Raw genomic sequence first — 27,158 nt, 5'->3', positions numbered from 1 at the left:
CGGAAATGAAAGGTTTGACTATTATAGTTCACATTTTATAGCAGTCGGGGTGCATATTTACAACATCCTGGCATTGTTTTGACATGTTTTCCTACATATTTTAGGTACATAAAATTGACTTGATTTTTAGAACACGGAACTCTATTCTACATAGATGAAAAGATTTTTTAAAGTTTAAAAATGTATACCGGGTAATTTTTTTTCTCATATTAAGATATACATTTTAATGTATGTACATTTAAGATGTACATTTACGAGACAAGTTTCATAACAATGTTTCACAGTAACTAACTACACGAAGCAAAATCCACCGCACAATCGTCACAATTTTCAGTCAATTTACGAAAAGCACACATTCTAATAAATCACAATGACCCCTTGGCATGTCTCTAAATTTTATTCTCAATATTACCATTTCATTGTCAAGTCTAAACAAGTCTTAAAGTTGGCTGTAGTCGAATTGTAATGAGAACAAATTGCAGTATGAGGGTTCAATTGACCAATTAAACAATTAGCTATTCACACCACAAGGAAACATGGGATGTGTCATTAAAAAATAGGGTTCAATTGACCAATTAAACAATTAGCTATTCACAGCACAAGGAAACATAGGATGAGTCATTAAAAACGCCTAATTCACACAGCTGAGTAAGCCTTTGCATTCAACATTATCCAGGTAAGGTCCAAACGTAAATAATTATCCGCATGAGTGACGGTGTGTATACGCTACAACCACTTCAAGAGATCAAAAATGAAAAACAATGAATATGTTTTATGGAACCCAAATTTCACTTTAAGAAAATGAGAGTAGATATGCGTAGTTACACTATATATAGAGAAAAAAGTCAGGACTTTGATTTCACTTTGAGAGATTGAGAACTTTGAGAAATTGAAGTTTGAGCCATCGAGAGTCACCTGTATAATTGGAACTCTGCGTTATCAATGTACCTATAAATATTATTTCAATTCCAAATTGAAACCCAGAGATTTATAACAGCAATACGCAGACAGTCTACTCCTCTTATAATGAAATCACTTATATTGAATTATCTGTTATGTTGAATTAAAAATAAATCCCCAGTAACATTATTTATATAACATGCAGTTTGACCTTGGTTATATAGGACTTTGGATATTATAAACAATTCAGGTTGGTCCCCTGAATTTCAGTTTAACCAGAATAGACTGTAATGAACAATTCTGGTCAGTCCCCTGACTTTCAGTATATCTGGAGTAGACTGTATAATGGACAATTCCGGTCAGTCCCCTGACTTTCAGTATATCTGGAGTAGACTGTATAATGGACAATTCCGGTCAGTCCCCTGACTTTCAGTATATCTGGAGTAGACTGTATGTCAATATTGAGGTTACTTTTTACAGGCAGTCGGTACTGTCCGATGCTGGAGAGAGAAGGCGGTGCCGAGATTTTGATGGAACTTATTAACAATCCAGAAACCGATGAGAATGTCGCCAGTATAGCACAGAAAATTTTAGCGTTTGGAAAGTGTCCTTCAGTACAGCGGGTACCTCGCGATGATCAGATGTCTGTCCCCGTACCCTGCCCGTCTGCAGAAAACCAAGCTTGAATTGGAGCCTGGAACTCTGAATTTGGCATTGTTATTGTGTTTTGGGATATTTTTTTTAAAGTGAGAGTGTGGTGCTAAAGATGAGTTGATAGGGTTTTACAAATGGATGAAAGCATTCATCACAGGCCCATAGTACTGGAAAAACATTCAACTGAAAGACACTTGATACCAAAAAAAAAAAAAATGCTTGGGTTGATAAATATTTTTATTTGGCTTAGTTTGGTTGTAAAAAGTACAAAATGTAAAATTCCTATATTTTTTAAAAAGATAAAGGACTTGTAATTTACATTGTAATTTATCTATGATGATCAAAAGTTGAGATTTATTTCCCATCTCCATATAACTCTCTATGAATTTCCCCCCGCTGTTTTGGACGTCATTGAGAAACTATGGGAATAACTTCCAATCCATACGGTAAATTGTATTCATTTTACTCTAAAAACATTAGTTTTTCATTTTCATTGTTTTTGAAAAGTTTGTTTGTAGCAAGTGCCGTTTATGAAAAATAAATCTGTTTTCCACATTTCCCCAATGAATATAATTTTGACATCAAATTTTATCATACTACTGAACATGGGCCAAGGAATACCAGAGATTTTTATCAATCCAAGACACTGTGAGTTAAAAGCGGAGAATTTCTTGCAAAATGTTCATTCACCAACCATTTGATTTTATATATAAAGTGTTGATTACACTTCAGGCGACTCTGATTCAATTTAATGAAGGTTTTTGCGGGACAGCTTTTTCTTTTAAATTATGAATTAGAATATGCTGTAGGTTGGGAAATTAACACGGCGGTTTTAATTTCTCTTTGTTACGATTTATCATTTTTCCACAAAGATTAAAACCATAGTGAATGATACACTAAAAATATTTCAATGTTTTCGGTATACAAATTTCAAATGTAGATTTTACCATAACATGAAATTAAAACCATTGTGATGGGTACCCGTGTAAGAAGTTGTGAAATTTTAGCACCTTGGAATTAAATTTATTTTTACAGTATACAAGTGAACCCAATTGAATTCTCTGGGAATGTTTTGTGTATTGTCAGTATTTGACAAACTTTCCTCATTGTTATTGCTTGTTATTTGTTTATGTATGTTAATTACAATATTGTTTTTTCTTTTCTTCTTTTTGTCATAGAAACCCACAGTTTTTGAGCTCACCTGAGCTGAAAGCTCAAGTGAGCTTTTCTGATCGCTTTTTGTCCGTCGTCTGTCTGTCTGTCTGGCTGTCCGTCTGTCTGTTAAACTTTTCACATTTTCGACTTCTTCTCCAGAACCACTTGGCCAATTTCAACCAAACATGGCCAAAAGCATCCTTGGGTGAAGGGCTTTCAAGTTTGTTCAAATGAAGGGCCGTGTCCCTTTCAAAGGGGAGATAATCACAAAAATGCAAAAATAGGGTGGGGTCATTTAAATATCTTCTTCTCAAGAACCACTGGGCCAGAAGAGCTGAAATTTACCTGAAAGCTTCCTGACATATTGCAGATTCAAGTTTGTTCAAATCATGGTCCCCGGTGGTAGGATGGGGCCACAATAGGGGATCAAAGTTTTACACACAAATATATAGGAAAAATCTTTTAAAATCTTCTTCTCAAGAACCACTAAGCCAGAAAAGCTGAGATTTACATGAAAGCTTCCTGACATAATGCAGAATCAAGTTTGTTCAAATCATGGGCCCCGGGGGTTGGATGGGGCCACAATAGGGGATCAAAGTTTTACATACAAATATATAGCAAAAATCTTTAAAAATCTTCTTCTCAAGAACCACTGAGTCAGAAAAGCTGATTTTTACATGAAAACTTTCTGACATAGTGCAGATTCAAGTTTGTTCAAATCATGGCCCCCGGGGATAAGATGGGGCCCCAAGGGGGATCAAAGTTTTGCACACAAATATATAGGGAAAAACTTTAAAAATCTTCTTCTCAAGAACCACTAAGCCAGAAAAGCTGAGATTTACATGAAAGCTTCCTGACATAATGCAGATTCAAGTTTGTTCAAATCATGGGCTCCGGGGGTTGGATGGGGCCACAATAGGGGATCAAAGTTTTGGAAAAATCTTTAAAAATCTTCTCAAGAACCACTGAGCCAGAAAAGCTGATTTTTACATGAAAACTTTCTGACATAGTGCAGATTCAAGTTTGTTCAAATCATGGCCCCTGGGGATAGGATGGGGCCACAAGGGGGGATCAAAGTTTTGCACACAAATATATAGGGAAAAACTTTAAAAATCTTCTTCTCAAGAACCACTAAGCCAGAAAAGCTGAGATTTACATGAAAGCTTCCTGACATAATGCAGATTCAAGTTTGTTCAAATCATGGGCTCCGGGGGTTGGATGGGGCCACAATAGGGGATCAAAGTTTTACATACAAATATATAGCAAAAATCTTCTCAAGAACCACTGAGCCAGAAAAGCTGATTTTTACATGAAAACTTTCTGACATAGTGCAGATTCAAGTTTGTTCAAATCATGGCTCCCGGGGGTAGGATGGGGCCACAAGGGGGATCAAAGTTTTGCATACAAACATATAGTTAAAATCTTTTTCTCAATAACCACTGAGTCAGAAAAGCTGATATTTACAAGAAAACTTTCTGACATAGTGCAGATTCAAGTTTGTTCAAATCATGGCCCCCGGGGGGTAGGATGGGGCCACAAATGGGGGGGGGGGGGGGTCAAAGTTTTACATACAAATATAGGAAAAAGCTTTAAAAATCTTCTTCTCAAGAACCATTGGGCCAAAGAAGTTGACATTTACATGAAAGCTTTCTGACATAGTGTAGATTCAAGTTTGCAAAGGGTAGTTTGGGCCATAATAGGGACTAAGGTTTTACATGCAAATATATATGGAAAGTCTTCAGATATGGGCCAAGGTGACTCAGGTGAGCGATGTGGCCCATGGGCCTCTTGTAATTTTTGTAACTTTGGAAGTGCTAGATGTAATATTCTGTTGTACATCTTTCACTAACATGGAATAGTGCTATGAAGTAGATTCATATAGGGCTATGTGATCATCCTCAATTTTAGAATCAAAGCGGTATTGAAACTCAGAAGAATTGACCAAATATACATGATGAAATTCGATTTCATAATGTCAATTCCTCCAGCAATTTACTGCTAGAAATTATTGGTGATTGTTAATATTTGTGTATTTCTCTGTCGGGAATGATGGATTATGAGATTGTGTGTCCTGTATTGAAACCCTGTGTCACTTGTATTTAATGACACGTGTTGCTGTTTCGACAGTTTTGTGTTTCCATCAGACTGGGGGTAATATTTCCGCTGTTTCTCAGTATTATATGAAACTTGCACGACACGTGGTTAGAAAAATATGGTTTGTGCAACTGTCTGTGTATGCAGCCATAATGGACACACACATATTTCTTAAATAAGTTATTTTATAAATTAGATTAAAATCTGACATAGTAGCTGTCCATTTTACCTTGAATCTCAAAATAAATGGAATTTTCTTTTAACATTATCGATATGCTGTGGAGTTCTGCAGTACTTGTATACAAGATTTTGATTGAATAATGCAGTAAATGAAATCGCCCTCTTAAAAAATAGAGACTATATTTGAATGTGGCGTTTTATGGGAAGGCTATAAATTCAGTGTGTTGTACCCAGAAAACATTTCTGGCCAAGTGTGACCATGGAAATGCAAGTAGAGTCATGAGTATTATTTGAATTTTAGTGAGGACATTGTTTAAACTCTTGCCTATTCACTATTACAACCATTTTACAGTTTTATCGTTTGCATTATATTTTCCCCATTTTACTATCCAATGCTCTAGATTCCTAAATATAAGCGAGGAATTTATTATTGTGTAATTTCGCAAGATAAATCACTCACAAAATAAAATTACTCGCTTTTAATTTTTTGTTGCTAGCTAAATACACGTAAGAACTCTTGATAACAAATGGCACGCAAATTCATGTTCTAGCAGTATGACATATATGAGTCATTAATTCGCCATATTAAGTATTGATGTAAAATAAGGAATCTGAAGTACTGGAATTGATTGGCTAATCCTCCTCTTCACCTGCATGCTGAAGTAGGATATATATATGAGTGAAGAATTATAGTTATGAAATTTTCCTCTCAATCGTATGATTTTTGTGTGAAAAGGACCCCAGTCTTTATCTGTAGAGCGAGTACTGTATACAGGGAAATATTCACCCGTTTTATTTTCGTTCCTTTCACCTTCGTCAGTGGGCGAAACTATTTTCTCTCATATCTCTCTTTTTTTTATCACAATGTTATCAGGGTGAATATAAAACAGGGCAAAATCAACTGTAAGTGTAGAGGGGCAAAAATAACACAGGGCAAACGTAACCCTGTACACGGAGAATGGAGCACACAGGGCAATCGTAACCCTGTACACGGAGAATGGAGCACACAGGGCAATCGTAACCCTGTACAGGGAGAATGGAGCCAGTCACAGCTGGGGAGCTCGGTGTTTCAGAAACATTTACATGTTGTACACACGGACAAATTCACATATAGTCTGGTCAGCAAGTCTGCTCAACATGAACATCACAATTCATTTTCAAATAAATGCAATAAAGAAAAAAGCTGCTTAATCCAATATTATCCTGGTAACCTGGGCCACTTCCATTACTTATTGCAGTCAGTGCATTGATCATAAACTAACTTTGTTCGGGAACTTGTGAATCATTTTTACCCCCACCACCCACCCCCCCTTCAAGGTGTTTTGGTTTGTCTGCCTGTTTCTTTCTGCTACTTTTAACTTGGTCATATTAAAAGTACAAGATGGATATACTTCATACCTTCATAAAACAGAAACTGTTAAAGTACATACTCGATGCAATGTTTGCTTATAACTTGGGGAGGGGGGATCCTATTGGTCGGGGGAGGGGGTCCTATTATTGGGGGGTGGGGGCTTGGAATCCTATTGGTCACGGCTGAATGAATTAGAGAGTATTTGGTAAATAACTGTTTTTTGTTATTTGGTATACTTTTGAAATGTCAATTGTACTTGTCGTTTAATAAAATGTTCAACAAGAATTTTCATTACAGCTGTCATTACTTAAACTGGGCTCGAAAGTTTATATACCAAACTTCATGATTGTGAGGCACAGCTACTATACAACAGCCCTCCTAGCTGTCATACGAAGTTGTCATACAGCTAGCTAAACTTATATTTACTTTCTCCTTACTGTCATCCGTAGTCGTCATACAGCTAGCTAAACTTATATTTACTTTCTCCTTACTGTCATCCGTAGTCGTCATACAGCTAGCTAAACTTATATTTACTTTCTCCTTACTGTCATCCGTAGTCGTCATACAGCTAGCTAAACTTATATTTACTTTCTCCTTACTGTCATCCGTAGTCGTCATACGGCTAGCTAAACTTATATTTACTTCCTCCTTACTGTTTTATTTATAGCAATCTAAGCATTAAGGTGGATGAGATCCTTTTTAAGGTCGCCCATCACTTTGGCGACTTGCCACTCTGCATGCTCCTCACTCATGTAAACGTTTGAACATATTTAACTTCCTCTCAGAAACTGCCTGACTAATTTTCACCAAAGTCTTTAGTGATAGGGGAACAAGTGATAAATATTGTGTTCACTGACCCCTTGGGGCTCTACGAGTGGGGCTAAAAACCCTCTAAAATTCTTTACTCCTGAACATTCATTAAAACTACGTAGCGATAATGAGCATGTCACAAGGTCTTTTATGTGCCCTGGGCAAGACCCAAAGTAGGCTCTACCTTCATGTAGTGAAAATGTGTTCAATGTTTGAAAGTCTTCACTCCCGATATAATAATCTGGGTGTATATTTAAATGAGGATGACAATGGAGGCCTCTGCCAAAATTGTGACCCTTGCATTTGGGGTTCCAGCCCATAAGTGGAGCTATATGGTTCAGGAACTTCAGATGCATTACATCTAGTAAACAAACCTGGGAGTCTATGAAGTTAGGGAGAAAATACGTCTGTCCATCCACAAGTCTGTTTCTCTCTTCTCCGGTACAAAACTTTGTAATGGAAAGACTTTCAGTCACTTTAAACTTATCATTGATTATTGTTTAATGTCCCTCTCAAGAATTTTTCAATCACATGGAGACATCACTATTATCGGTGAAGGGCTGCAAAATTTAGGCCTAATTATGCTTGAAGCTTATGGCCTTTCAGCAGGGAGGGTTCTTTATCATACCACAGGACCTTGGTTTTTGCAGTCTCATCCGAAGGACCAACCCATTTAGGATCATGAAGGTTGGTGAAACCAGTCAATAGTATAACAAAATGGTACCATATAACCAGTCAATAGTTTAACAATTGTACCATATAACCAGTCAATAGTATAACAAAATAGTACCATACAACTAGTCAATAGTATAACAATTGTACCATATAACTAGTCAATAGTATAACAATTGTATCATATAACCAGTCAATAGTATAACAAAATAGTACCATATAACCAGTCAATAGTATATTAATTGTACCATATAACTAGTCAATAGTATATCAATTGTATCATATAACTAGTCAATAGTATAACAATTGTACCATATAACTAGTCAATAGTATAACAAAATAGTACCATATAACTAGTCAATAGTATAACAATTGTACCATATAACCAGTCAATGGTATAACAATTGTACCATATACCCAGTCAATAGTATAACAAAATAGTACCATATAACTAGTCAATAGTATAACAATTATACCATATAATCAGTCAATAGTATAACAAAATAGTACCATATAACTAGTCTATAGTATAACAATTGTACCATATAACTAGTCAATAGTATAACAATAGTACCATATAACTAGTCAATAGTATAACAATAGTACCATATAACTAGTCAATAGTATAACAATTGTACCATATAACTAGTCAATAGTATAACAAAATAGTACCATATAACCAGTCAATGGTATAACAATTGTACCAGATAACTAGTCAATAGTATAACAATTGACCATATAACTAGTTTATAGTATATCAATTGTACCATATAACCAGTCAATAGTATAACAATTGTACCATATACAGGTTCTAATGTTGGAGTGATATGGCCTGGAATAGATATTCTTCATTCTCATATCGCCGACTTTAACCAAAGAACATAACGGTCTCATGACTCACTGTGTATGAACTACTATCTCTCTATTTTAAAGTGAAGGACGAGAGAAATATTCTTTTCTAGAAGCACGAGACCTTATTGCGAGACATGACATTCGAGTGAACAGGAAGGACTTTGTTTGAGTCATGACATTTGAGCACGACCTTCTTTGTGCAATATTTGAGCATGACCTTGTTTGAGTCATGACATTTGAGCACGACCTTGTTCGAGTGACATGCCTGCTACTGAGTCAGCAACCTTAAGAACATCCATCACAGTGAAAGCCAGGACTTTAGTTTTACAAGACATTAGTTCAGATTGCTAACTTGTGTTCAGTATGGGTTATTCAAAGTTGATGAAGATTTGATAAACAGAAAACAAAGCTCTAGTTCACTTTAAATTGGAGGATATCGATGAAGAATGGGGTGAAGCGCACAACCAGAACAGTTTCACCCATTTTCGTTCATGTAACTTCTGCTCAAACATAACATACAATTATATCAGTAATGGCATTATCAAAATTGACACATCTACTCCGAGCTGGTACTTACTGAAGACGCATCTAGAAACTAACTTGTTCAGGACGAGGCCCACCAAGATAAAACATGTACGAGTGGTCAGGACTTAATTCCTATTTAACATGTACAGGTGCTTAATGATACAGAATTCATCAATGTTTGTAATGATTATCTCCATTTCTCTGTTTTTGATGTTTAAACTGCAGAATCTTTGTATAAAATTTGAAAGCTGCCAGTGTAGTAAACATCGTGGGAAGGTCTGGTGTCACCTTGTCCTAAGTGAGGTTTGATATGACCTTTGACCTCAAAATCCATAGGTGTCCTCCTTTAATGATCAACTACCTTTGCATATAAAATGAAAACTTCATGCTGAAACTACTGTTAATGTATTACATTTGGCTGTGTATTCTATTCAACATCTTTCACGGAAAACAGCTACTGCTAAATAAAGTACACCACCATTTGTCTTGCGGATATAAATTTATTCATGTATACACTTTTTTGTAACACATTTAGAAAACGCTAAAATCAATTACTGTACGTCAAATGTCTTGCCCGCTAAATATAATATATTTAGTTTTCAAAATATTGTGTCACAACGAAAGTGAGGATGGAAACACTTCTCGTATCCATTGAAAATGTGGGCCCCTCATCACTTTGCTGCAAACAAATAAAAATCGATGTGCGAAGAACATGCTAAGGTATTAAATTCAGACTAGGCGTCGGTGGCCTAGTGGTTAGGCTGTCAGACACTCAACCAAAAGGTCATGGGTTCGAGTCCTGGCCGTGGTAGGGCCAACATTGTGTCCTTGGGAAAGGCACTTTACATGAATTTCCTCACTCCACCCAAGTGTAAAAGGGGTACCTGGCTATAGACAGTGAAAGATATTGTTAGAATGTTAGTGCTCTAGCGCTTGTAACGGCAGCTTGCACTGTATGCTTCCCAGGAAGCTGAGAAAGTTCTAGATTGATACAAGGTCGGCTGGGGTAATGTATTGTAAAGCGCTTTGAGAAGCTGGAAAAAGCGCTATATAAAACCAATCATTATTATTAGTCGTGTAGCTGTGACATTTTACACTTCTCGAGGATATAAACAAAATAATTTCAATAGTTACCTCTATAACAGATTTTATTTCACTCTCACTTTATTAATTGATGCAATGTTATGAAATTCCAGATGCATATATATACACACTACTACTCAATACTAAAAGTCAAACAATATGTACTTGCATTTCAAAGAATCTACACCAGCAGTCTGACCAAAAAAATAAAAATAAAAATAAAATTTATTAACAGTTGATAAAACAGAAGCATGCAAGAAATTGCATGCATAATTTTCATGACCAGTGTATTAATTCTGATCTGAAAATATACTACTCATTTTCACAGTATTGGAAAACAATAATTTACCTCATACACTTGGTGTACTCTTTTAAATCACATCCATGTAATAAATGAAAAACAGTCAAAGCATATACACTGAATCAATATTTCTGAAGTTTGAACAAATCAAAATTCATTTAAAAGATATAATTTATCTTTTCAAGTTCTGCAAAACTTTCATTTAAAAACACACCAAAAAAACCCAAAAACAAACCATACACCAAAAAAAATACCCCCCAAAAAACATGCATATTCATGGATTCGTACTTGGTAATTTGTAAAACTGATATGCTTTTGCGACTGAGTGACTAGTAAATATTAAACAAGCCTTTAAAACATGTGACCAAATCTGAGAGGGCAATCAATCATGGTTGTGATAACAAATCTACAGTACAAACCATTTATTTCCAAACTAGAAAACAGACATACGGGGACCCACGGCTGAATCTCAAACCAACAAACAGGGCCCCACGGCTGAATCTCAAACTGACATACGGGGCCCCACGGCTGAGTCTCAAAACCAACAAACGGGGCCCCACGGCTGAATCTCAAACCGACATACGGGGACCCACGGCTGAATCTCAAACCGAAATACGGGGCCCCCACGACTGAATCTCAAACCGACATACGGGCCCCCCCACAGTTAAATCTCAAACCGACATACGGGGCCCCCACGGCTAAATCTCAAACCGACATACGGGGCCCCAGGGCAATCTCAACTAAAATGGTGATACCAGAGACCAGCAAATGAAAGTCCCTTTCCTCGTGACCTTGACACTGTGTCCTGTACCCATATCAATTTTAAGACGACGGATTAAGTTCGTCATTTTAAAAGTGAATTTAAAAACCTAAGGGCTTGTGCATCTCTGAGGCAAACCCTTAGGACTCAAATTATTTTAATAATGAAAACACACATTATAAAAAAAACATACATGAATAGGCTTATAAATGTACATACTTGTGAGCTATAGAGATATCTGTATTTTGAACCTGAGTCAAATTAAAACCAACCTTAACAAAAATATTTGTTCTGAATAAACAACATGTACTACACAAGATATTTACATGTAAAGTTTGATAGACCAGGGAAAAAATGTATTTGAATAATGTTTATTATACGATACATAACAAAAATGGTCTTATATACAAGGGGGATGATCATCGTAATTCAGTGGTTTTCAGCGATATTGGAATGTTGATGGCCTTTGAGCACAATGTAAAATCTCTTCAACAATGTCATGATAAAGCTAGTGATCATGTAATATTCTATGCATGACTATAAATACACACATATTACATACGGTACTCAACATCCTACACGACTCTCAAGCTCAAAAGAGAAAACATCATAATCATGAACCATAAGCAATCTGTAAAACAATGTCTGTAAAATAATGCAACAATAAAAGCATGGATGAAAAACAAAGACACGTTGAACAAAAGTTGACACAAAGTTGATTGTTGAAATATAATCTATTCATAGTAACAAACTAACGATGTCAAAAAATATTGCCTTCTAAATTCTTTTATGTTCTGCCACTTTCATATCCTGGGAAAAAGTTTTTAAGAATGTCTTGTAACGTATTGTTCACCTGCATTTTGTTATCTTTTCCCAAATCTGTGCGACACAAGGGACAACAAAATACTTCTGCTTTAAACGATCTCATGATACAGGGCTACAAAGGGAAAAAGTCATGTGCTAATCAAACAAGAGGGTTCCTTTTTTCTTCATTAAACTTTCAAAATTTCAAACAAGTTTGTAATGGATACCTTGCAGACGTTATGACTGCACTCTGTGGTGACAGGTTTGAAGACAATCTCTTGACAACAAATACATGTAAACAGCTCTTCCACTTTCTGTAGAAATTTCTGAAAATGCAAAGATGTATTGAAAGCAGACCTGAATATTCAGTTTGACACTATTAGCCAAAATTTTAAATTTTCCTTTCAGAAGAAAACACACATTTTTAAGATAAGATTCAGACACAGTTTGAAATATGTATAGCTATAAAATTCCAAAATGAGGCCAATGACCTCCTTGAAGGTCACAACAAACCTTTCCTCTCAAGATGCATCAGCTGACAAAATTAGACAGTCCTAGGCCTCACAGAGTGAGAGATATAACCTTGACTTTAACAAGCTAACAGATGGATGGACAGACAGACAGAAAGGAAAGTCTAATCCATAATCAATAAAGTAGTAAACGACAATAAGCTACACACATTTGACTGAACGGTGGTAGTAGTCTACCCTTATTCCACAAGATCAGTCTGTTGTTACCTGTCCTCCCTCTGAGGTGTGTTCCTTGGCCTCCTCCCACAGCTTCTTGTTGACTTTGTCCTGGGAAATTCTTTTCTTCTGCTCTGTCTCAATCTTGTAGGCCGCGACCTTCTGCTTCTTGTCAGGGGTCCCAACGGGAGACGAGTCTACAGGCAGTAAATGATTCATTAAGAAGGACAACACCCCCCATAATACATACATTTATTACATACCCATCAATATTTCCTTTTATCATATAGCTAATAAATAATCTATTATAAAATCTGTGTAAAATCTAGAGAATGTAAGTGTTCAATATCCTGAGAAGTTAACTTTGCATTGTGTAAATTGTGTGCTCCCGAAACATTCCGAGTATGAGTGTTCAATATTGACGTTACTGTAACGACGTAAACAAGACAATGACGAGTTTAATATTGAACAGTTAAGAAATGCATGCCGATATTGCACTTTCACCTTAGATGCCAATATTGATGAATTCTCGTCTATGTTGGAGTATTTTGAGTGAAAAGAGATATAATTTAACAACTAAATACTTTAGCTATATAATAAAAGCAAGCTCGTGCATTTTTACAACCAACTTGTGCCAATATTCAACAATATAAGTTCAATAACCCTATATTATTGCTTTCAGAGAGTGTGATCTGGTTTCCCGGATCAACACAAAGTGGTTTTCTGATTCTGTATCAGTATCCTTCGAAGCTGATGACGTCACAATGCTTCCACGCAACGTTTTATGTGGAAAATATCGACCATGCCACAAACCGCGTACACAAAATATAACTTCACTGTGTCTGTATTTTTGATAATTTGGATTACATTTTATTATAAAAATGTAGATTTAATATTACATCAGGGGGTATATAATAAATTTATCATTACTACAGTAATTTGATCCGAAGAGTTGGATCAAATCTGGTTGACAGGTGCAGATCATCAGATCAAACTCACTTCAAATATCACGTTACTGTAGTAATTATATATAGGAACCTGTGACAGTAAAATCAGAAGACTGATGCCAAGTCAAACAAATCTAATTCAAATATAATTCAAATAAAGGCAGGTAATCCGACACAGATTTTTGTCATCCGATATTTCAGTAGTTGACGGGGAAGTATATAGATTACTTTTGGCTATTAGTTCATACGAAAGGTCTCGTCAGAGCATTCAATCATATCCTAAAACCATGGAATTTTCGTTTTGTTTACATAGACATTGAACAGTGACACAATGTATTTTACTTGTACCGTATTTTGCCGAATATAATACGCACTTTTTTTAGAGAATATTTTTGTGCCAGAAAGGGGTGCGTATTATATACCACAATAGGTTTTTGACCTTTTTTTTCCAGATGAAACTCGGCGATTGAGTAGTGTAATATTTCACTCTAAGACCAAGGCTTCGGATACTGTACGCCTTTTCACGTTCACTTATTTATTAACTAGAAAATTCGACCTCAAGAAAATTACTACAGAAACGTAAAATTGCAGAAAATGTGATATATATAGACTACTTACAATATCTAAATAATTCAATTATCATGAAACAAACAGCCAATCAAATTGCATTGGATCTGACTATTCATTACATCGCATGCCGCCATTATTGAAAGCATGTGTACACAATAATGCCTTGTCACGTGCTAAAATTGTTGGAAAATAATTTTGTCACTTGCTAAAAGTTGGTTTACTGTAAGTTTAATGAATTTTTAATGAAATACTAATTTGAATCTTTGAAATAACTATTCTTGCGTAAAAGCGTGTGTTTTACGAAGCCATTGTTGTGTACACTGTGCTTTTGTTAAGATACACCCTCCGGGTAAAGAAATAGATCTACCTAACAAAAATTTTTTTCACACATTTTAATAGTCATCGTAGTTAACGAGGAGTTGATAATTTGCATCTTTGTACCTACCATGATGTGTTGATTACAGTAAAATAAGCGATAGTTTAATTGTTTAATTTTATTTTTATAACATTGGCTATTTGATTGATTTTAAGTTTCAACAACGGAAATATCGAGTCAGTTAAGACTTTAATGCTACAAAATCTCGTGCTTTGCTGAAATGAACAGGCTTGTCCGGGTTGATATTTCCCTGAAGATTCTCATTGAAGATTACCGCTATGTAAACCTCATCTCAAAAAGTTTGCAAATTATTGTGCGTTGTTTAGAATTCATTATTTCTGCAAAAATATTAAGTGAAAATTAACACTAAGTATAAAATAAAGATTACCGCTTGGTCAAAATTTTTGCTGCGTATTGTACACCCGAAGTGCGTTTTTTCACCAACTTTTAGGCTCAAAGTGGGGGGTGCGTATTAAACACCACTGCGTATTATATTCGGCAAAATACGGTATATACTCTTATATCTATAATTACTTTAACGACACTCATGTTAAATGTTACTAGGTGTCTTACATTTATCCAATTAAGTCTTTATTAGGTTGTAAGGAGTGGCAGGGGTGTGTGCGTGCGTGTGAAAACTACATGCGTTAAGCATTTTTCATCTTTTACAGTTAAACATGCTTATAATGAGCACACTTATAATGAATGCAAGTTTATTTTGAAGTGATACTGAGGACCTATTCTAGCCCGGATCCTCACTGGGAGGAAATTTTTCTAGGATATAGTGGAGTTTGGTTATAATGAACTGTTTTTTGCAGGCACTGGAGGTTTGCTATAACTGCGTCACACTGTATAATGAAGTTTGGTTATAATGAACTGTTTTTCGCTTGCCCTGAAGGAAGTGAAAGCGAAATGTCGTCGGACCGACGGACATGTCCGGTGATTTGACTCTCGGTCCGGTAAACTTCGTTATATTTTCGGTCCGAATGTCCGGTGACTTTCCAGCAACGGTTTCGGAAACTACGCAGAATTCCCCCCCCCCCCCCTATATAACTGGTACCGATAAACGGTACCATTCCCAATGCCAAAAGCTGTTGAATTTTTCCCAATTTTGAGACTAAAAATTCCCAATTTACTCGCCGAAAAATGGACCGCTGAAATCGTAATTTTCTTAGTCTGAAACGTTGTACGATTTAACTAAAATGTTCACTTCCGGTATCAAATCGAAAGTACAGATCATGGCAGTGTGTTTTGTAGAGCTACGATGATTCCTTATGTTTCACAACAACAAATATTACTGTAAAAAAGTTTGTAAAGAGATGAATACTTCTTGTTTTGTTGTATTTTTTCTTTTCTTTTAGTTGAAATCATTTGCCTATACATTGGTAGAAAATTCCCAATTTGTTCGATTTTTACGTTATTTTTCCCAATTGAATGGGTACAGGTACCAGTGGGTAGAAGAAAAAAATCGCTGCTACGTTTTGACTTCCAGTTCCGTTTATAAAATAACAAAAAACATCCAAAAAACGGCAACATCTTCCAATTAAAATAGAACAGTAATGCAGTCCACGGTAAACCGTTAAAACAAAAATCCAATGACCAGGAGGCTCAAAGTCTTTCATGTTTTAATATAAAAATAATACTACTTTTTTCGGTCTGGTAAAATGTGATTCGGTCTGGTAATGTTCCTGTGTTTACCAGACCGAATGTCCTGTAAAACATTTCAACATTTCGCGATCACTGCCTGAAGGTTCATTATAACTGTTTTACTGTATTCGGCTTCTGACATTGTTCCTAACACGGGTCTATTTTTACCCGACTCTTTCCTTCTGATAACATTCCTAACATGGGTCTACTTTTACCCGACTCTTTCTTTCTGATAACATTCCTAACATGGGTATTTTTACCTCACTCTTTCCTTCTGATATCGTTCCTAGCGTGGATCTATTTTTACCCGACTCTTTCCTTCTGATAACATTCCTAACATGGGCCTATTTTTACCTGACTCCTTCCTTTTTCTCTTCCCTTTCTTTGCCGACTTTTCTTCATTTTCCTCCTCTTTTCTGGCTTGAGATTCCAGGTAACCGTCTGGATACTGTCAATTTTACCGTAACGTTAGAACAATGTAACAAGTTTACCGTGACGTTAGAACATTGTAACAAGTTTACCGTAACGTTAGAACAATGTAACAAGTTTACTGTAACGTCAGAACAATGTAACAAGTTTACCGTAACGTTTGAACAATGTAACAAGTTTACTGTAACGTCAGAACAATGTAACAAGTTTACCGTAACGTCAGAACAATGTAACAAGTTTACCGTAACGTTAGAACATTGTAACAAGTTTACCGTAACGTTAGAACATTGTAACAAGTTTACCGTAACGTCAGAACAATGTAACAAGTTTACCGTAACGTTAGAACAATGTAACAAGTTTACTGTAACGTTAGAACAATGTAACAAGTTTACCGTAACGTTAGAACAATGTAACAAGTTTACCGTAACGTTAGAACAATGTAACAAGTTTACCATAATGTCAGAACAATGTAACAAAATATCGGACTTAACAAAACTACAGACATTAAATATTAACTTCAGTGTCATCAAGAGGTTAAATAACCAGCAGTAATTTATAACAGCATCAAATTCTGACCTGCATTGCGAGCCCTAGTTCCTTGACCCGTTTGGCTCCGGCTTTAGTCCAGGGAGCTGGTGTTGGGTCATCTCGTTTCATTAGATACCTCCAGACTAAGAAACCAGACTTTCCTTTCTCTGGCCAATACTTCACTACCTGTGTTAGTAGTAGTAGTAGTTTTATTCAGGCAGATCAATCATTTTGTATAAAACATCAGAATATAAATAAAGTGCACCGCCATGGCACATGATACGCCCGTCACATATTGTTAACAGTATAGATTGTACCCATTAAAACGTTTTTTTTTATATCACCTTAATTAAATGTCACAGTGACCTTAAAGTAGGATGCGACACACCTTCTACCTAAGATGCATTAGTTGACCAATTTTGGTGATTCTAGGTCTAATAGTTTTCAAGTTATGAGCCGGACAAGTTTTTGCCATATATGGCCATATCTTCTTAATGAAAAGTCACAGTGACCTGGTTTTAATGTGCGACACACCTTCTACCCAAGATGTATCTACAGACAAAGTTTGATGATTCTAGGCCTTGTAGTATTTAAGTTACGGGTCGGACACGAAAAAGCTAACAGACGGACGAACAAACGGGTATCTTCTTAATGAAAAGTCACAGTGACCTGGTTTTAATGTGCGACACACCTTCTACCCAAGATGTATCTACAGACAAAGTTTGATGATTCTAGGCCTTGTAGTATTTAAGTTACGGGTCGGACACGAAAAAGCTAACAGACGGACGGACATGAACGCCATACCATAATACGTCCCGTCTTAAGACGGGCGTATAATAATACACATATCAATTGTATAAAACTTAGCATATCAGATGTTATCACAGTCACTTTATCACAGTATTGTCATCACATACAAGATATTATCACTGCTGCATTATGTACATATATCACAGTCTACCTAGGATAACCCATTAAAGCAAAAATATCATGCTTATTTCCAATGGGGTCCTTGAGAATTTAAAAATATATCTATGTCAATAAATAAATAAATTATAATTGGATGGCATGGACAACAATGTGTAAAATATTTTGGTAAATAAATGATGTAGTGTGGCCTGAATAGAGCAAGATCAATGTACAATTAAAAACTTGAAATGAATAATAAAATGAGGATGAGGTTCAAATTCTATATATACAAAATCCCTATTACATAAATTACAAGTAATTACTATTACATGTTACATAAATTTCTTTTATTTCTATCTGTTAAACAACAGACCTCATCTACAGTGTACCAAGGCCTTGCTTTTTTTGTACCATTCTCGACTAAACCTTCTCCAATAGTCAATGCAGAACTTAAATAGCCACATTTCAGTTTATACTTGGCCTTACAGGGATAGAATAATCATTTTTATTCACTGGTCACTTCGGATATCAATCTAATTTTTTTACTGGTCAATTGAGAGCTGTCCCTTAGGAGCAGTGGATAAAAAAAATGAATGACCCAAATTCTATGTTTGAACAATGAAACCTAACTAGGATTTCTCTCAGAAAATGGACAAAAATAAACCTTCTGTCCTATACCTCACATTGACCCTATTTCCAAAAATTACCATACAACTTAACAAAAGAGAAATCAAGAAATTATTTTGAATCAGAAAAACCTGAATGCACACATGCCTAATTTACAAGCCTGATAATCAGTCCAGGAGGTTTGATAAAGTGTTGATCACTGTCATCTTCACCTTTCATTCAAAACAACTACCCCTAAGGGCACTTGCTCTTTACAAAGCACTATCCCAAATCCATCATTAACTGTTGCCAGGCCATAAATAACTTGATATTTGATAGATGTTTGGGTGCTGACCTTGTATATGCCGTCATATCTGTTCCCTTCCTCTGGGGCGTAATCTGAATGCTTCCTCCCCTTACAGTTACGGACCACTCTCAGGGGCTTCCCTCCCCTCCAGTCCTTAGCCTCTGCTCCTTTCTCATTGATCGGTTCATTGCAATTCTTGGCCAAGGCTCTACAAATGTGTTCAGATTGTCATAACTACATGTACAGTACCCGCAACGTTATTCTTGACATGATAAACGATAGGACACGATACACGCACGATAGGATAGAATACACGCACGATACGATACACGATAAACCTGATAAACGATCTTCACGATAGACGTGATAAATGCAAAACACGATAAACGATCTTCACGATAAACCTGATAGAAATGTTGTAAATTTAGAAACGATTTAGACAGAATGAAATTTTGATACCTACAACATAATTACATTATGTCGATAATAATATTGAAGGATTTCAATGCTCATTATATACCTACATTACGGACAACGCGGATTTCTTGTTTTCCGCGATGGGAAAAATCGAACGTGGTAATCTATAGGTAACTCAGGAAAACCGCGTTCTCATCGCAGGATGACTATCAGTTACCTGTCCCCGTCACGGTAACATTTGTTTAAAACATTGATCGGTTTTGTACCATATAATTTCTTTAATCCATGGTCGTATGTTTTTTTTATTTATGTTTTTTTATGCCATCACAGCTAAAATAAAAAAAACTGAAATATATACGGCATTGAATTCATTAATTGATATCTATATGAATTTTCTCAGCCAATGATTCTAAAACTTGTATTGTCACCTAATGTTTAATATATAAATTATACAGGGACTTAACTAAATGTAGTGATATCATGCTTCAGTAGCTCTCTTATGCTAATGTATATTACCTTGAATATGAAATAAAACCAAGTAATATTGTGTGTGTAGCGAGGAGGGGGTTATTTTGCATCAAGCTCTAAGTTCACCGCTCATTCAACATCTCAAGTTATTTTCATAACGACCGCTTTAAAAAAAATCAAGCGCACTACACCTGTTAGATATTTTTAACACTATGAATGATAATTGATAGTCATAAGTAATTGGGACATATTTATTTGAATTGATATTTTGTTAACAAAACATAAATAAACTGTTTAAAAAACATAAACAAAACCCAGCTTGTTTTAAATTTGCAATTTTGAAATGCTCAAGTGTGTAAAAAATTCAAATAATCATCAAAACCAACATAAATTTCCAGTATCTACACGTACGACTATTGGTACATGTGTACATTTACAAGTAAAAAAACCCACAATGATGACAGCGGAATCGTGCCCAGTTGAGCATAATTTTGGGGGATGCAACACCCTTGCACCCTTTTAAAACTTAATCTTCTAAATGTGTGAAATACAATGTCCTTGAGAATGTTAGCTGTCAAAACACGGGTGATACACAAAATCAGATATAAGGACGCGAACAAGTTCAGCAGTTGCTATATAAGTAGCATACAGGTGGGGAAAAAAATCGGAAAAAAAAAGAACCATTATTAAAATATACATGTATGTGATAAACAATGTAATTGACTGATTTTTCCTTTCAAGTTGAAACTCCCTATTTTTCTGTTAGTGTTAATTACAAATAATTGTTTCTAGACAAACAAATGTTTATAAACTTCAGATGAAGGAACTTTCAGATTTACTGTCCTCGGTTTGCTCGACAGATCACTGCCTACTTTCCAGACTACTTAGAATTAAATTGTGATAAATTTTCACTCTCTCTGGACAGACAAATAGCTCTTCTTCAGTGTTTTCCATTCATTTCATTTGAACAGGCCCATTTAGAATTGTAACAGGCCAGGGGGGGGGGGGATTTCCCCCATGAAATTTTGGAAAATTAGACGCAAAATCCTGCATTCTGAGGCATTTCAGGGGGCAAATTGACCCTTGTTCATAAGCCACTTTTTAACCTACATTTTTAAATATATACCAAAGGGCTGAACATTTTTACCTCAGACAAGTTAGTCACAGTGGTGTGAAATACACACCTTTCCGATGTTTTGACTGAAAGAAATCATGTAATGTATTCGTTCGACGCTTCATTATTTTTCACTGCCATGTGCTTCTCACGCGCAAGGTGAGAATTTAAAATATCGTCTAATCAAAATCGCCGTTTCAAAAAGCTCTCGATAAAAACATAAACAAGGAAGAAATATGAAAGATATTTATAGCCAACCAATTGCTATTGCATACATTCTTTGCAAAGATCGATTGTGTAAATCAACATCACTGAAATTGACAACATATTATTTTTTGATTTTTTTTTTATATTTGAACCGGCCAGAAAATCGTTTGAAACGGTCAATTTGGCCGGCGGCCGGTTCTTAGGGAAAACACTGCTTCTTCTGCCTTAAAATCGACTTTATGTTCTCCTTCAAATATACCGTCTTTCCTCGATTCCTAAAAATAGCTTCTTTAACAAAACAAATAAAGGCTTTGGAAAGTATTGTACTTTTTCATTAGATTTTATATACGATCCCGATAGTTTCCGAAGCTACACGATAAACGATTTTCACGATAAACGGAAAACCTGATACACGCAACACACAATACACGATAGACCTGATAAACGCAAAACACGATAGAAAACGGAAAACCTGATACACGATAGGATAGGATACACGCATGATACGATAGGATACACGCACGATACGATAGGATACACACACGATAGGAATGTCAAGAATAACGTTGCGGGTACTGTACCTCATATACGCCCGTTTTATCGTACAAATGATCCAGAAAGTCGTAACAATACATGCAAAGATGACGGGTAAAACAGGCAACATCAACAGCACTATACTGAAATAAAAGCTCACCAAGTGCCAAGAAATTTGCTGAAAGAGAAACAAAATACCGGTTCATTCTGGTTAGCTTTTGGTCACATGACTGTTCTGCCGTTCTCTTATTTCCCGATAAATCTCTGCCTCCACTTCCTGTGTAATAAAATTCATCTCCTTTGTCCTGAAACGAGACAAAATCCAGAGCACAGGTTGGAGACACAACTTTCAAACTTTCGATTTCCAGTTCTACAATTCACGCGAGATTACCTTGTCATCTTCGTATCCCCCTGAGAGCACAATGGAGTACGCCCCCTCTCCGTCTCGACCATGGATACCTGCTACATGTGGTCTGTGTACACCTGCCTCACTCACCTGTAAAAATCCAGGTAAACCAGAATAATACAATCATTAGATTTCTTCTCCAGTTGCACTCTATCAGACTTAACTGATAGGACACAAAATGAACCATCAAAATACTGTTCTCTCAAACATTTCAAGCAAATAGTATATCTCAAATGCACACAGTGATATAGTAAATTTTCTTGGTTCAGTCTCACCATTGCAAGATTAGTAAGGGGGTCATTCAAATCATGTGGTTCAAGTTAAAAGAACATCAGAACAATCTTTATTTCGCTTTGCTGATACAGTTACAGCATAATTTTTTCCCTCTCATATAGGAATGGTACCGATTCTCATTCCATTGTGAAAAACAGCATCAAAATAGAGCAAACTGGAAGTTTTCTTTCATGTCAGCAAATGAACATTGAATAAACCATATATACCAGAAAAAACAAGTATTCGTTGATTACAATTTTACAATTGTGCACCATTTTACTGATCTGTACTGTCTATTTTTGAGGAAGTGAAGAAATTAATTAACTCGCACAACATTTCAGACAAGGCAAGTAGTCCAGTCATAATACTAATTGACCTAGAACAAATTGCAACAGAAAAAAAATGCGTAAAAACGTTGAACTATATACCTAGAACACCCCATCAAAAATCGCCACATAAATATTTTGTCTAAGTAAAATTATAACAATTTCTAAATATTGCTAATTTTGTTAAATGAAAATAACGCCTTTGGGCCGCCATAACCAGTTCTGAATTTTATAAAAAAAAATTCCCGGAGATAGCAAGACAATGGAAATCATGGTTTAAAAACAGTCGAAAATGAATTTTTTGGTAAGTTTTATATACAAATGCACAAGTAGTCCATATCTTAGTTGATATACCTCATAATTAAGCACCGATAAACTTTTATTTACATAAAATAAACACGAAATCCATACATAACAGACGCTACTTACCCATAATGCACTAAAGTAATATAAAACCGTTATTTATCCGTCTTTACCCAATATTGGGCGTATTTCAAATGATATTTAGTCAAGGATATTCTAGTTTAACTTCAACGATCATAATCAAAAGTATTCCGTACCAAAATAATTCGAAATCCGACAGAAGGGGGATGCAGACGAAAAATAAATCTATGGAACGCGTGTTTAACAAAAAGGTACCGAAAAATTTCGTTATTTACGTTTTTTCCATTCTATTCGAGAAAATACTTCTTAATGAATGTCAAAACATTTATATATATTATTTTGTTTGATATTCAATAAATTATTTGTTGCAATTTTGAGAGAGAAAATCTACCGAACGCTTGTTTAACAAGAAAGTAAAACTCAGAAATCCTGTTTAAGCGATTTCAAACTCGGGCGTTGTTCACTTTATATGCATATTTTGACAACAGAAAATGCTAAACCCCAATAGCTTCTGGAACTTTACACCGGTGTTCCTACTATGGTTTCGTCCAGGGCCCACGAGAGGCAGGGGGGTTAGGATGACCCTCCAGACTTCCTGCCTCCTTTGGCACGCACATCATTTCGTTCTAGCTACGCCCCTGCATTCACATTGTCGGATACCCACGGCAGATCTCGTCTTCTACTCATCAGATGAGTAAACGACGAGATCAGCCGTGGGTACTTGACAAGAATTTCAGGACATTATGCAAATTACAATTTATATTCTGTAACAAAAGGTATGTGTACTATACACGTGTATAAATTAAAATTATCATGTATGTTGTGGTGCTTCTCTTTGTTGAGAATTTAGCTTTACAGGTAATACCTTAAGGTGGATCACTACACCAAAATTTTATCTGGCTCGTTAAAGTATCTCATATGATATATAATTTCATAACAAAAATATCATATAAGATAATTTAGAGATTGTATTACTCTTTTGATGGCGAGAGATCATACTTCATAATGATATGAGATGCTTTAAAGGGACTGATTCACGATTCCCCTCAAATTTTGTTTTTCACTTTAACCCATTTTGCACTGAGGCCAACTCTGATGCTGTTATCACCAGAACGAGGACCTTGCCTCCTGCTGCTGTGATAAGCTGGGCAGTCTGATGCATGTTGATAATTATGCTAATGATTCTCTTATCTTTATTCCAATGCATATAAAAGTATATATATTCAGAAAGCTTATACTTTTTACAGTCCAACAATGTAAATTTTTTATATTTATATGCTCATTTAGTTATCATAAAGAAGGGTTAAACCTGATGAAAACTTGAAAACAATTCTTAAAATTTTCCATCTCATTTATTAATTTGCATTTTTCTCAATAAAAGTCAAGGTAAACAGTATAATATTTTTGCATATATTTCATGATTTACTTTTCTTCTTTCAGATGCACTTTACACAATAAAAATCCATCAAGAAAATTTGAAGTTATGGCAATTTGAATGTCAGTTGGTAGTTTCCTTGAAAACAGAGTTTTTCATGCTTCACAATACCTGAAAGTTTTTTGTACAATCCAATGTAATATGTCCAAAATCCATCAAATAAAGTACATGAATTTACCACAGACATAAAAATTTTAAAAAAAAATATCAAAAACTTTTCACAAATTAGTAAATAAATTCCAATGAAAGTCCAATTATACCATATATGGTATCCAGCATAATCCGCACACATTTTTACTGTCTGATCATCCTCATTATATGTTTGGATTGACATTCCAAATGCACAGGAACATTACACTGTGAGCAACCAAATTTTGTAACTCCTTTTCTTTGTCCTGGGGTTCCTGACAAGGAACATTTTCGGCACACTTTGTTTTTGTCAAACATTTTTGTAATTGAATGTTCCGTGGCTCGCCCCCCACAATCGACCCTTGGTGGTTCTCTGGATGATCGTGTGTCGCCAATCAAGTCCTCCACAATTTCCTCAACAAAGTCTTGAAAGTTTGGCCAGCGATCCTTGGCGATTTCCGGGTGAGTGTCCTTTGCTACAATGTATCCATTGTGAGCAGAAACCATCATCATATAGAAAAAGAGTCGGCGCCACCACTTCTTTGAGCGATGATGGAGCATGTAATATCCAATCATCTGGTCACAAGTGTCAACTCCTTTCATGTTTTTCTCGTAATCGGCCAGAAGAAGGGGGACTTCTACTACATTTTGTGCTGCTGCAGCTGTCCTACGGGTCACTTGTCCTCTGTGTTGAGGGTCATGAAAGTTGGACAACATGAGCACAGGTTTGGTGTCTTGCCACACTGCCATGGTAAGGATGTCATTCTGTGCCACCTTGTACTCATGCTTCTGTAGGCGCACATTTTTTGGATGACAGTCTGCTGGAAGGCCCTTTCTATTAGATCTGACAGTGCCACATGCCATGATTCCTCGGATGTGTAAATCTCGTCGAAGTTCTGGGCTTGTATAAAAATTGTCCATATATACAGTTAGATTACTCCCTAACATGTATGAACACAAGTCCATTACCACCCTATGTGTAAGACCCTTTTCTTGGCCATTCTCTTTTCCTGTATATACTTGAAAAGTTGTCATGTACCCTGTGTCGCTCTCGGCCATAGTCCAAACCTTGATTCCCCATTTTATCGGCTTTGCGGGTAAATAGTCTAAATCCTAGACGGCCTTTGAACTTCACCATGTTCTCATCTATGGAGACATTTCCATAAGGAATGTATGTTTCCTTGAATTTTTCATTCAAGAAGTTGAGGAACCATCGCATTTTCCACAACTTGTCAGGCTGGTCTGGTTGTACCTCATTATTCTGTAGGTGTAAGTACCTCCAGATTTGTGTAAACCTGTCTCTTGACATCACTTTGCCAAATGAGGTTGAAAACAGCTACTTACTTTGTCGCCAGTAGTCATTTTTAGATGGCAATCTGATGATTCCCATGGCAAAGCATAATCCAATAAATGCTTTGATGTCGAATGCATCCACCAGTGTCCATTTCGCAGCATACGGTGGGGGTGGGTTTTTCCTCCTCTCCTGTTCAGCATACAAGTTCGTTTCCTGAACTATTCTACTCCAGATTTCATTTGTCCAAAACAGGTAAAAATACTGTACAGCAGAGGCTTCTTCTGAGTGTTCTACTGTGGTCCCACCTACTTTTCTATAGCGAGGTGGTAGACGGGGCTGGAAATTCTCCGTCACCCATCGTTTTTGAAAGCCGGTGAATTCTTCTTCATCTCCCGAATCTTCCATAAAAATGTCCAAAACCCTGTCATCAATGTCTTCTAAATGAACTTCATGATCTATTCTGCCAAAATTTGCTTCAATCCCATCAAATGCATCATTTGTTTCATCATAATTTGAGTCAATATTGCTGCCTTCGCTCAAGTCTACATCCCTCGCCGCCATTTTGATTTTGTTTTGTTAACTGATGCATCGTTTTCTTTGTTTCTTCTCTAATTTCCCACCATAAACAAGTATCTAGTTTCACTTTTTAATACGCATAAGCAGTGGAAATTTCCCAAGATCTGATTCCTACAAACGTTTTCTTTCTAACTTTTCATATCACATTGTTTTAAGTGTCTGAATAACAGTGTTTGTATATTATCACTGGAGTCGTATCCCGTACGAAATGGCAGACTACGACTAGAGTCATATCCCGTGCAAAATGGGTTAAATGATCAAAATCTATAGTCTAATATGTTTCGAAGGTTTCACAAAAAATTAAGGTTATTCATCAAGACAGAAGCTCATTATAGAGAGTTTATTATTTGTTTTGAAAAGTTTATTAGATATATCACATTTCAAGTATACTTTAAGTAAAACGTATCATTTAAAAGTTAAAATTAAAAAATGAAGATGCTTTAAATTAC

General features: G+C 35.9%; 2 protein-coding genes across 3 annotated transcripts in view; one reads left to right on the top strand and one right to left on the bottom strand.

Annotated features, from left to right (window-relative positions):
* LOC125669396 (protein zyg-11 homolog B-like) overlaps nucleotides 1-6,619 on the top strand; it is a 29,154-nt gene extending 22,535 nt beyond the window's left edge. Inside the window, exon 14 of the mRNA XM_048903862.2 lies at nucleotides 1,381-6,619. Coding sequence (XP_048759819.1) covers nucleotides 1,381-1,586 — 206 coding nt within the window. The 3' untranslated portion in view covers nucleotides 1,587-6,619. The remainder of the gene's footprint in view (nucleotides 1-1,380) is intronic.
* Nucleotides 6,620-10,323: 3,704 nt separating this feature from the next.
* The window catches only part of LOC125668362 (E3 ubiquitin-protein ligase UHRF1-like), a 32,979-nt gene continuing 16,144 nt past the window's right edge, over nucleotides 10,324-27,158 (bottom strand). For both annotated transcript variants that reach the window (XM_048902423.2, XM_056162692.1), the window contains 8 exons: nucleotides 22,278-22,382; nucleotides 22,085-22,191; nucleotides 19,195-19,354; nucleotides 17,373-17,510; nucleotides 16,722-16,815; nucleotides 12,879-13,024; nucleotides 12,369-12,467; nucleotides 10,324-12,274 (listed from right to left, as the gene is read on the bottom strand). In XM_048902423.2, coding sequence (XP_048758380.1) covers nucleotides 12,125-12,274; nucleotides 12,369-12,467; nucleotides 12,879-13,024; nucleotides 16,722-16,815; nucleotides 17,373-17,510; nucleotides 19,195-19,354; nucleotides 22,085-22,191; nucleotides 22,278-22,382 — 999 coding nt within the window. In that variant the 3' untranslated portion in view covers nucleotides 10,324-12,124. The remainder of the gene's footprint in view (nucleotides 12,275-12,368; nucleotides 12,468-12,878; nucleotides 13,025-16,721; nucleotides 16,816-17,372; nucleotides 17,511-19,194; nucleotides 19,355-22,084; nucleotides 22,192-22,277; nucleotides 22,383-27,158) is intronic.

This window comes from Ostrea edulis, chromosome 4 (genome assembly GCF_947568905.1).
Source record: "Ostrea edulis chromosome 4, xbOstEdul1.1, whole genome shotgun sequence".
In the NCBI taxonomy this organism is placed as follows: domain Eukaryota; kingdom Metazoa; phylum Mollusca; class Bivalvia; order Ostreida; family Ostreidae; genus Ostrea; species Ostrea edulis.
This window is presented reverse-complemented; position numbering and strand designations above follow the sequence as displayed.